General features: G+C 44.6%; 1 protein-coding gene across 1 annotated transcript in view; it reads right to left on the bottom strand.

The window, feature by feature from the left end:
- Nucleotides 1-998: 998 nt before the first annotated feature.
- Nucleotides 999-11,485, bottom strand: part of LOC144483178 (uncharacterized) — a 67,733-nt gene continuing 57,246 nt past the window's right edge. Inside the window, exons 5-6 of the mRNA XM_078201972.1 lie at nucleotides 1,347-1,670; nucleotides 999-1,181 (exon numbers count right to left, since the gene is read on the bottom strand). Coding sequence (XP_078058098.1) covers nucleotides 999-1,181; nucleotides 1,347-1,670 — 507 coding nt within the window. The remainder of the gene's footprint in view (nucleotides 1,182-1,346; nucleotides 1,671-11,485) is intronic.

The following is an 11,485-nucleotide window of genomic DNA, read 5'->3' as shown; positions in this document are numbered from 1 at the left end:
GTCGTGGTGACTGAAGACAATGGTTTTAATTTTAACTACAGGAAATTTCTGTTCATTCAGTACTGGATGTGGGATGAGCAGTTTGATAATTTAGTAACAGTAAAGGAATGGAGAGGGATGGGTGTGAGGTAGAGCTGGGTGTTGTCAGTGTACATGTGAAAACTAACACGGTGCTTTTGGATCATGTCACCCAGTGGCAGCTTGTAGTTGAGAAATAGGAGGGGCCAAGGATAGATCCTTCGGGGACACTGAGTTCAGGGGGTATGTAGAGGAAAGAGAGATTATAGATGGGGCAATAATTTGCAAAGATTGTGCAGTCAAAAGATTTGATGACGGTGGATTTAAGAGAGACAGTGCCAGAAGAGAGAGAGTAGGGTTGTATTTTTCAAATCTGTACGTAAGGTAGAGAGGTGGGGAGAACACAGAGGCAGATATAGAGATAAAGACTGAGCGAGAGATGGGGAGAGAAACACAGATGGCAATACTCTGAGATAAACAGGGGGAAAGACAACAATAGATAATGAAGGAGAGACAGTGGGTGAGCTAGAGGGGGAGAGAGAGAGAGAGAGAGCTATTGACATGGGGAAGTTGGTTGTCCTGCAGGTTAGTGAGATTAGGATCAAAGGGAGATAAGATATGAGTTCAGAACTTGGACAAAAACAGTTTACCCTGGTGGTCCAGTGGAAGGGAGGAAGCAGCTGATCAGATTGTCTCAATGTTTGTGTCAAAGAACCTCCTGAGCTCTTCTCAGTTGTTGGAGGTGAGGATGCAGGAGACAGGGGAGAGGGAGAGCCCTTCAGAAGAATCTGATTTGTGTTAGAGATATTTTTTTAAAACTGGCCAGTGTTTGATTAACATGAATCTAATTTAATTGTATTTTGAATCCAGAATACTATCTATTATAACTGGATAGGAGTTTATGAACATCAGCAGCAACAGACCCCAATGAACATGGTTCAGGCCTGGATGCGATTAACAGAAAGATCCAATCTCTTTAGTTACTTGTGAACTTGTTGGTGCATCAGTAGGTTGGGAAACTTAGTGAATCCCTCTCCACACTTGGAGCAGATGAACAGCCTCTCCCCAGTGTGAACTCGCTGGTGTCTCTGCAGAGTGGATGACTGAGTGAATCCCTTCCCACAGTCTGAACAGGTGAATGGTTTCTCTCCACTGTGAGTGCGCTGGTGTACAGTGAGATGTGACAAACGTCTGAACCCAGTCCCACAGTGTGAGCACCTGAACGGCCTCTCCTCAGTGTGAAGACGTTGATGGTACATAAGTTCCTGGGAAGTTTTAAAAGATTTCCCACAGTCTGGGCATTTAAAAGGTCTCAGGTCAGTGTGAACTTGTTGGTGTGTCATCAGGTTGGCTGAAAAAGTGAATCCCTTCCCACACACTGAGCAGATGAATGGTCTCTCGCCGGTGTGAACTCGCTGGTGGGTCAGCAGGTTGGATGACTGAGTGAATCCTTTCCCACAATCGGAGCAGGTGAATGGTCTCTCCCCAGTGTGAGTGCGCTGGTGTGTCAGCAGGGTGGAAGATTTAGTAAATCCCTTCCCGCAGTCCGAGCAGGTGAATGGTTTCTCCCCGGTGTGACTGCGATGATGAATTTCCAACTGGGATGGGTAATCGAATCCCTTCCCACAGTCCCCACATTTCCACGGCTTCTCCTCAGTGTAGTGACATTTATCTTCTGACAGAGCAGATGGTTGGTTGAAGTCTTGTCCATACACAGAACATGTGTATAGTTTCTCCCCACTGTGAACAGGGCGTTTTCCTTCCATGATCAAAATCCAATGATATTCAGGGTACGATAAAATAATTGACTCTCAGATTTTGATGTGATGTTTCGTTTCCTGTTCCACGACTGCAAACCTTCCCTTCTGTTACTCTGCAAAATTGATTTAAAACAGAAAAAAGGAAGTGAGAGAGAACCCCCAAACACAAAGGCACGTTGTGAAATTGAGCTGAATGAATCTGGGGCCGGCACGAGAAGAAAGTGACCATGAAAACTGCTGGATTGTTGTAAAAACCCAACTGATTCACTAATGTCCTACAGGGAAGGGAACCTGCCACCTGGTCTGGACAAGACTTTGGCCTCTGAGGGAGGAGAAGGAGGGAGAGAGGGAGGAAGAGAGAAGTGGAGAGGCAGGAGGCGAAGAAGAGGGATTTTATACATAAACCACTCAGCCAGAACTTTGACCGAATCATTAAACACTGAACCTCCTCACCTCAAAGGACCAGGGCAGCGGGATTATGTGAACACTATCACCTGCAAGTTCTCCAACACACACACTGCACTGACTTGTCTGACAATCCACTTGCATATTAGGAAGTACAAAGCCATTGCCTTCAGTCTCTTCTACAAACTCCATCCCCTGGACATGGACTCCATCCCTCCCACTGGTAACAGCCTGAGGCTCAACCAGACTGTTCACAGCCAGGGAGTATTTTGTGTTACTGAGATGAGCTTCCAACCACATATCAACATCACCCAGAGCATCTATTTCCACGTCACTGACGTCATTGACTCCACCCCAGTCTCAGCTTACCTGCTACTGAAACAATCATTCTTTCCTTTGTTACCTCTGGATGTAATTATCCAAATGCCAGCCGGCCTCCCACATTCAACCTCTCTGTAAACTTGAGCTCATCCAAACCTCTGCTGCCCATGTGCTTACTCACATCAAGTCTTGTTCACCCATCACCCCTGTGCGCACTACAAAAGGAACTACAAAAGGTTGTGAATGTAGCCCAATCCATCACGCAACCCAGCCTCCCATCCATTGACTCTGTCTACACTTCTCGCTGCCTCGGCAGAGCAACCAGCATAATTAAGGATCCCACGCAACCCAGACATTCTCTCTTCCACCTTCTTCCTTTGGGAAAAAGATACAAAAGTCTGAGGTCACGTACCAACCAACTCAAGAACAGCTTCTTCACTGCTGCTGTCAGACTTTTGAATGGACCTACCTCGCATTAAGTTGATCTTTCTCTCCACTCTAGCTATGACTGTAACACGACATTCTGCACTCTCTCGTTTCCTTCTCTATTTGTATAGCTTTGTATAGCGCGCAAGAAACAATATTTTTCACTGTATGTTAATACATGTGACAATAATAAATCAAATCAAAAATCATGACCTACAAAGGTTCCAGATCAATAAACAAACTATTTCTTTTTAAATTCTCAACCTTATTTTAAAATTCTTCCATGGCTCCTACCTATCTCTGTAATCTCCTCGAGACTCTCAAAACTCAGAGATAGAATCATCGAATTCCTAAATGTGGAAGGAGGCCATTTGGCCCATTGATCCTGCACTGACAACAATTCCACCCAGACCTTATCCCCATAACCCCACATATTTACCCTGCTAATCCCCCTGACACTAAGGGGCAATTTAGCATGGCCAATCCACCTAACCTGCACATCTGTGGAGTTGGATCTTTGGAGATCTCTGTACTCTTCTTTCCCTGACCATTCCTTATTTTAAACTGTTTGACCTTTGGAGGCTGCATCTTCAGCTGCTGTCGTGGTTCCCCAGGACGACAATTCGTTCACATCGGTTTAAAACAGAGAGTCTGAGCAGCGATCTTCCAAGCAATAGACTTTATTTCTCAGCACAAGCGATAAAGTCGGGATCTCCGGATCAATCCAAAGAGCCCTTGGGCTTACAATCTTTTATGTACATTTCAGCCTCATATCTCAAGATCCTTATCTCCCTTTTACAGCCTGTCCTTGGTTGTTATCTTACCCTACAGCCCGACCTTTCTTTGGCCACCATTATTTTTAGTTGACCCTTTATCTGTTTTCTTTGCAATTGGTCGTTCCCTGTTATATCTCTTCGTTTCTTAAACCATGGTGGTTATAACTCTTGCTCTTATCTGAACTTTTCTGTTTGTACAATAATCGTGGTTTTGCAGGCTAAGGCCGAATGTGTTTAGAAGAAAAGACATCCCCTCTTGCTGATTTATGGTCCACTAATGTGTTTAGAAGAAAAGACATCCTCTCTGCTGATTTATGGTCCACTAATGTGTTTAGAAGAAAAGACATTCTATCTGCTGATTTATGGTCCACTATTAAGTTGAACCACCGAGCAGTTTTCCTTGTTTTCCCAGGTGGCTATTGTTTGCTTTCCTTAATTAGTGATTGCTATATTACTTCTCTAGTTCCTCTAGTTCCTCCACTTTGATCATATCGACTACACTTGATTATATTAGGTCGGGTCACACGAGGTTACTTTAGGTTATATACCCATCTCACTACTCACCTAAATCTGCTATATCATTTTACTAAAACCTGTGAATCTGAATTTCATACCTAGCTCATACAATATCTAATACAATTTCCCTTACAATCCCCCCTTTGAGGCTTCCCTAGCCTCATCCCAATTATCAAGCTCAAATAATCCCCTTGCTCAATCCCATTTGTATTTTATTTTAATCACTTTTCCCAGGCGATGTGGAGGAGCCGAATATTTTGGTCAGGGATCAGTGTCCCTATTCTAACTTTATCATAATTTGTCTATCCCGGTTCTGATTTTTGGGTTGCTCCTCCAGATTGCCCGCCCCTGACAGTCATCAGCCAAAAACCTTCCCACTCTTGTCTAGGGAAGGGAAAAAGACTGATTCTTGTGTACAGACTAAGTTCTCCTGGTTTCGTGCGGACTTCAGCAAGGTGCTGTTGTTTCCACAAGGTGATCTTCCACTATTGTAGTTATTTTACAGAGTGACGAGTTTCAACTTCGACCAAGGTCATTGTGAATCCACTCAGCGGGGGCGGCTCAAGATTTTCCCATTCCTCTGTTTTTTCTCTCGAGCGTGAGCTGCTTAGCACCCGCGTCACCATCTGCCGCGCTGTCATTCTGGTAAGGAAGGATCTCAGGGCGGGTAAAAAACAACAAAATATCAATCCCAGAATGATTATTGTTGCGATTGCTACAGCTCCAGCTTTGGCAAACCACGCCCCCCATCTCCCTAATATTCTGTCCAGCCAACTCCATACCTCATGCCCAAACCCAGCATTTTCTTTCACTTCTTTCTTAAGATTTTTTAACTTATTCATGGCTTGTGTAAATGACCCTTCTGGATTAGTGTTATTAGGGATAAATGTGCAGCACTGATCCCCAAACATAACACACACCCCTCCTTTCTCTGCCAGGAGCCAATCTAACGCCTGTCGATTTTGCCACGCCATTTTGCTGGTCGCATCCAACTGCTCTCCTAAGCCCTCCAGGGCATCATTCGTATAATTAATAAACCTCTGCTGATTATAATAGATGTAATTGATCCACTCAGTATTCTTGCTGGGTGTGATCCAAACAAAGAGGGATTCAAACCCTGCAGCTATTTCGTTCCTAGCTTTGAACTCATTTGGGATGCCGCGGGGCTGTCCGATTGCGTCCAATTTTATCGTAGGGTCAGGGGTATATGCCCTCTTAACTTTTTGTGATTTAATTTCTCTTTCCACCGGTAGTATCACAATGCTCTGGGCAAGCATAACTCGGGCACATAGTCCCTTCCAATTCTGTGGTAATTTTGCCAATAGCCCTTTCTCCGGGCCACAAAGCCACCAGAGATCGGCCAGTTGATTTTCTTGATAGTCTAACACATAAGGAGGGGGTGCCCATCCCCCTCCTGAGATGATCAGATTAAGAACATTGGTTATATTCCAAATCCTTTCACACTCTCCTGTGTAATTTCCCACACTACTTCCTGTGCTACTTTCCCTCCAATAGCAATCTTGGATTTGTAAGTTGGGCTCTACACTCCATTCCTTTGGGACCGCGTCCACTGCCGTTTTTGGCCACTTTGGACATCTGTGGGTCAAGTTGTAGATGCCCTTTTTTACCCCAGCAAACAGGATGCAGTGGTATTGACACAACGGCGGCTCACCTTTACAAAGGTTATCACATGCGGATCCGGAACAGTTTATCTTCTCATACGAGTAGTTCCGATTCCCTATCATATGATACCGTATATATGTGGTATATGGACGGCAATTTTCCTTTCTCCAGCTTTGTTTCCTGGTTCCACAGTCTCCTGATCCCCATGGTATATCAGTTACTTGGGTGTTAGGTTTCTCTGATGCACATACCTCACACTGACTTAGTATGTAGTCAATCGAGTTTTGCAGGTATGGTGACCAGAATCCTTCCTTCTTGATCTTTCTCGCCACTTCTCCTCTTGCACAGTGGTCCACTCCATGCGCTTCGCTAATTAGTACGGTTAGTAATGATGTGGGTGCTATGACTAATCCCTCCCCATTTCTCCATATCCTGTCCTGTTGTCCCTGTAGTGCTCCTCTATCTTTCCACATTGCCTTTTCAGCTACAGAGGTTTCCTCCTGTAACTGTGCTACATCCTCTAATGTGATATGAGGTTCGATATCCCCCGTACCTGGCCCTGGGTGCGGCCTTGCTATTTCTACTGGGGCTATCGTAGCCTCAATGCATCCTGACGCTTCTTTAGCTGCCTTGTCGGCTTTGGTGTTTCCCTGTGTGATGCTGTCTGCTCCCTTTTTATGCGCCTGACACTTAATTATGGCTAATTCCCTTGGACCCATCATGGCCCTTATTAAAGCCCTGATTTGACCTTCGTGTTGTATTGGTCCTCCTCCGCTTTTCATAAATCCCCTTTGCTTCCATATTGCCCCGAACAGATGGCAGACCCCGTGGGCATAGGCCGAATCAGTATAAATTTCCAATGCTTCCCCGTTTGCTAGCTCACATGCTCTGGTCAATGCTTTAAGTTCTGCCAGTTGGGCTGAACAGGGCTGTTCACATTTCTCTGCTTCTATGACTTCAAGTGTTTCCCCTTTCTGTTCAACTATGGCATAGCCTGCGTGGTTTCCTAAGTGATCCCTGTAACATGAGCCATCTACATACAGTATCCTTTTCCCTTCTGTCACTAGTCCCTCTGCTCTTAAATCTTTTCTCAGTTTCATAAATGTTTTTGCTTCTCTTAAGCATTCATGTTCTTCTCCTTCATGAGGTAATGGCATGTAATCAGCTGGATTTACTCTGTTGCACTTTATTATCGTGATATCTGGAAATGTGGTTAGCATTCGATAATGATGGATCCTAGCAGGTGTCAGCACAAATTTTCCTTGCTCAATCAATTCAGCTACCTTATGGTATACATGTATGTTTATCGGATATCCCATTGTGACCGTGGCTGCCTTTTCGTACGCCCACCAAGCTGCTGCCAGGCCTTGATAGCACGGAGGGTATCCCATCGCTACGTCGTCTAGCTTGGTACTGTAATATGCTACAGCCTGCCTTCGTCTACCCTTGCAATTTTCCTGCATTAACATTGCTGTAGCAAATCCGGCTTCTCTGTTACTCACAAATAAGTCAAAGGGTTTGTCATAGGTCGGTAAGGCCAATGCTGGTGCCTGTGCCATTTCTCTTTTCACGTTTTCAAATGCGTCTGAAGCATCTTTATCCCATTTTAGTTTGGCTTTTAATTCGTCACACCCTGCCTCCTTCATTATCTTTCGTAGTGCCTGCGTTTTTTTGGCATAGCTTTCCACCCATTCTGAACTGAATCCTGTCATTCCCAAAAATGTCATCATTTGTCCCACCGTCCGTGGTTTCGGAACTTGCAGTACTGCTTCTATTTGCTGTGAAGCTATCTCCTTCTGTCCTGCTGATATTTCTCTTCCCAAGTATTCTACCTTTTTCTGGCACAGCTGCAGCTTTTTCCTTGATACTTTATGACCCCCTTCTGCTAGTCTTTCCAATAGTTTTAAACTATCCTTCCTGCACTGTTCTTGTGTTCCTGTGCATAATAATAAATCATCCACATATTGTATTAGTGTTCCTTCCAACTGTATTCCTTCTAAATCTGCTCTCAACACTTGATTGAATACATGTGGGGAATGTTTAAATCCTTGGGGCATCCTATGTATGTGTATTGTTTCCCCTCGTACGTAAATGCAAAGAGATACTGACTTTCTTGAGCTAGTGGCACACTAAAAAATGCCGAACATAGGTCTATTACAGTAAACCATCTACTTTCAGGTGGTATATTTGTCATCAAGGTATAAGGGTTTGGAACTTCTGCTGGCATATCTTCCACTACCTCATTAATTGCCCTTAGGTCATGCACCAATCTCCATTTTTCTCCGTCCGCCTTTTTCACTGGTAGTAGCGGTGTATTACACCTGCTCCGGGTTTCTTTTAATACCCCTGCTTCTATCAATCCCTTAATTGTCCCTCTAATTCCTTCAATTGCTTCTGTCTTGATTGGGTATTGCGGCCTATACGGCCCCTGACGTCCTATCTTTAATCTGACTTCAACTGGATTAGCGTTTTTGACCCTCCCTACATCCGTGTCCTGTCTGGACCACAACTCCTGCGGGAGGGAGTTCAAATCCTGCTCTAACCTCTCTCTCCACTCCAGTTCCTGTTTCTCGATTTGCACTCCTATTGTTATCTGCTTCGGTTTCCCAAGCATTTTAACATCCAAAATTATTTTCGTCATTTGTCCATTGCTGGACGTCCAAATATCTACATTGTCTGTCTGGACAAATTCTAAATCTTGTGCTCTCAACACCATTGGTCCTAGGTCTTTTGATCTGTATCCCGGATTCACTTTCAATGTGACATGTGGCTCCGCCCCAGATACAGAGAACCATTTGTTAACCCATTCATTCCTAACAATGGTGAGGGCTACTCCCTCTAGTCCGATTAAAATACTTCCTGACTTTATTTCCTGTTCTCGTCCTGCCTCCCTTTCCCATTTCTCCTGTATCTCAGGTTCCTGCCCTTCATCAAATATCATTGTACTGTGTAATTCTGTTCTTGGCCATTTGGCTTGTGGAACCCAAGTGTTTATAAGCTTTCCCCAAACTTCCCATATCTGTTTTTTAACTTGTTCCTCTATATCTCCCAACCAATATACATTAACCCCTTCCTTTCCTGGTATTTCAAGTGGATACATTCCCATCAAATCAATTCCTTGTTCAGTGCATTCTAATTTCAGTCCTAAACCTAGGATTGCATCCCTTCCCAATAGATTTAAAGGAGTTTTATCACATACTAAAATAGGTACATGGGTTGTCTTATTTCCAATGGTAACAGGCACCGGCGTCGTCATTCGAGCTAATGTTACTTTCCCCGAGAACCCCACAGTTTTTACAAACTGGTTTGACAATGGTAAGTGATCCGCATATTTCGTTTGTATGCACGTACATGTGGCGCCGGTGTCTATCATCATGGGGACCTCGATCCCTCCTACTCTAACGTTAACTATAGGTTCCTGCTCTGCAGTTTCTGTTATCTGTACGTGCTGTCCTACCATTTTGGGGTTCTCTGGGCCTCCCTATGGGGAATTCTGATGGTTTACCGGCCCTTGAAACATCGGGATGCTGTTTGGCGATCCTTGGATCAGTTGTTGGCCTGTCTGCTGCTGGTTTTCTCCCTGTCTGGGGAAATTCCGCGGGCAATTCCTTTTTATGTGCCCTGCCTCCCCGCACCCCCAACACACACCTGAAGGGCCAGGCAGTGGTCCCTGTCTCGGAGTCTGATGATTAACCTGTCCCTGTCCTCTCTGATTCTGATAGGGTGGCCTACCACCTCCCTGTCCTTTCCCATTTCTATTCCAGTCAGTCTGACTTTGCAGGGCGTATGGGTTTTGATAATTTAGGCCATAGGCTCTGGGTTCATGGACAGTGGGAAGGCAGAAATGTTATAGGTTATGACGGGCTGGCCTCCATCTCCGCTCCCCCCTTTGATTAGTGCAGGTATTTCCTCTGGCTTTTGCTCCACCATCATTGGTGCTATTTTTCTGGGTGCGAGATCCTCTTTTGCCTTCAGTTTATCCTTGCTTTTGATCTCCTCCAACTGTGCCTGAAGGAGTTTACGTTGTATCTCCCTCAGCTGTTTGTCTGCATTCTTTTCATCTTTGCGATGTCTCTCTACTGCATGGGCAACATAATCCACAAATTCTCGGTAATTTTTTGAGTCCAAGCCCACCACTTCCTCCAGCCTTGTCTTAGCTGGGGCTGGCAAGCCCTCTAGGATTGCAGCCCGGAACATGGAGTTGGTCAGTGGGTCTATTAGAATGTCCCTCTCCGTGTCCCTTCTCCACCTTCGTCATCTGTTCTATGTCATATTCTCCCTCAAAATTCATTGTGCCTGATATAACTGGGTACAGTCCCGTGGAGCTCTGTTTCTCTAAGTATGGGGGTGGGGCTACGTTTGGATCTTCCAATTTTGCTTTTTCCTCAAGTTGTACTGGCATCTGCATTCTACCTCCCCTCCATACCCCTCTTCTCTCTTTCCCTTCTTGTTGGAATAGGGCTAATATCTCTAACTCCTTTTCTCGCTTTTCCCCTCTTTTGCTCGATTTATCCTTAATCTTATAGTTCTTTATCATTCCCTTCTGGTCCTCACACCTCTCTATGGACCATGTGCCTTCCTCCGGCCACTGTGTATTGGTCTTATTTGTTCTTTTGGCCCATTTTTTAGAGACGTGTTCTATATCTCCCCTAAGGGCTGGGAACTTATCCCCTAATATCTCCACTGGTGTCTTAACTTGGTGCGCCATTACTCGTCTTTTTGGATCACTGTCGCAATTTTTGTCACTTAGTCCGTCAGAGTTAGGTATTACAGTGATTATTACTTGCTGTATTGTTTTTCCGTGCTCAGTCCCCTGTTTACCTTTCCTTTGGATTTCTTTTGCCACTATCTGTAATTCTAACCGGGGTCCTGATATCCACTTCCCCGTAGTCCCCTGTCCCGGCACTATCTTCCTCTCCCGGGCCAGAGGGTAGTAGGTTTTCACTTGCTCGTCTATGTGTATAAGAATCCTGTATCGGTCAGATCCCTTTATTAATTTCTCTAGGGTTTCCAATTTTATTTCGTCTATCCAATTCCTGTCGACTACTCTTTCCCAATTTACATACGGCCACTCATTCTTTATCTCCTCTAAGTTAATTATGTGTGTAATCTTTTTCCAATCCAGTGTTGCTTCCGTTTTTGTTATTATTCAAAGATTAGTTATTTTCAATCTTGTCACCAGGCAGTTTTGTCAGGGTAATTTTTCAAGTTGTTAGTTATTACCCTACCTATATTCCGACTCTCTCTCTTATTTCTGTCCTTCACGCTGTTTTCTCAGACCAGTTTGTTCAAATTGGTCTTTTACTTCCTCTATTCTAGCTGCTACTCCCCTTTCCTGTGGTTAAAATCCACTCCTGTGCTTTTGACTACTGTATTAGGTCAGAGAGTGATCTCTCACTGATCTCTCTCCCTCTCGGTTGACGTCCCTTACCCGAGGTCCTGGGTAGGTTTGGACTGGCAGATTTTCCCACACTTACTCTCTTCTGGGCAAGTCGTGACCTGAAAAACCCGCTCCAAACCGCTTGACTTAACCTAATTGCATTACTTTAGCTTTCAGCCTTTTTCCCGTCTCACTTTTTACCCATTCACAGACAATACAGTATTCGCAGCGCGCTTTTGCATGCAAAAATTCTGCTCTTC

The sequence above is a fragment of the Mustelus asterias genome, unplaced genomic scaffold (assembly GCF_964213995.1).
Source record: "Mustelus asterias unplaced genomic scaffold, sMusAst1.hap1.1 HAP1_SCAFFOLD_47, whole genome shotgun sequence".
In the NCBI taxonomy this organism is placed as follows: domain Eukaryota; kingdom Metazoa; phylum Chordata; class Chondrichthyes; order Carcharhiniformes; family Triakidae; genus Mustelus; species Mustelus asterias.
Note: the sequence above shows the minus strand (reverse complement) of the source record. Positions and strands in the feature narration are given on the sequence as shown.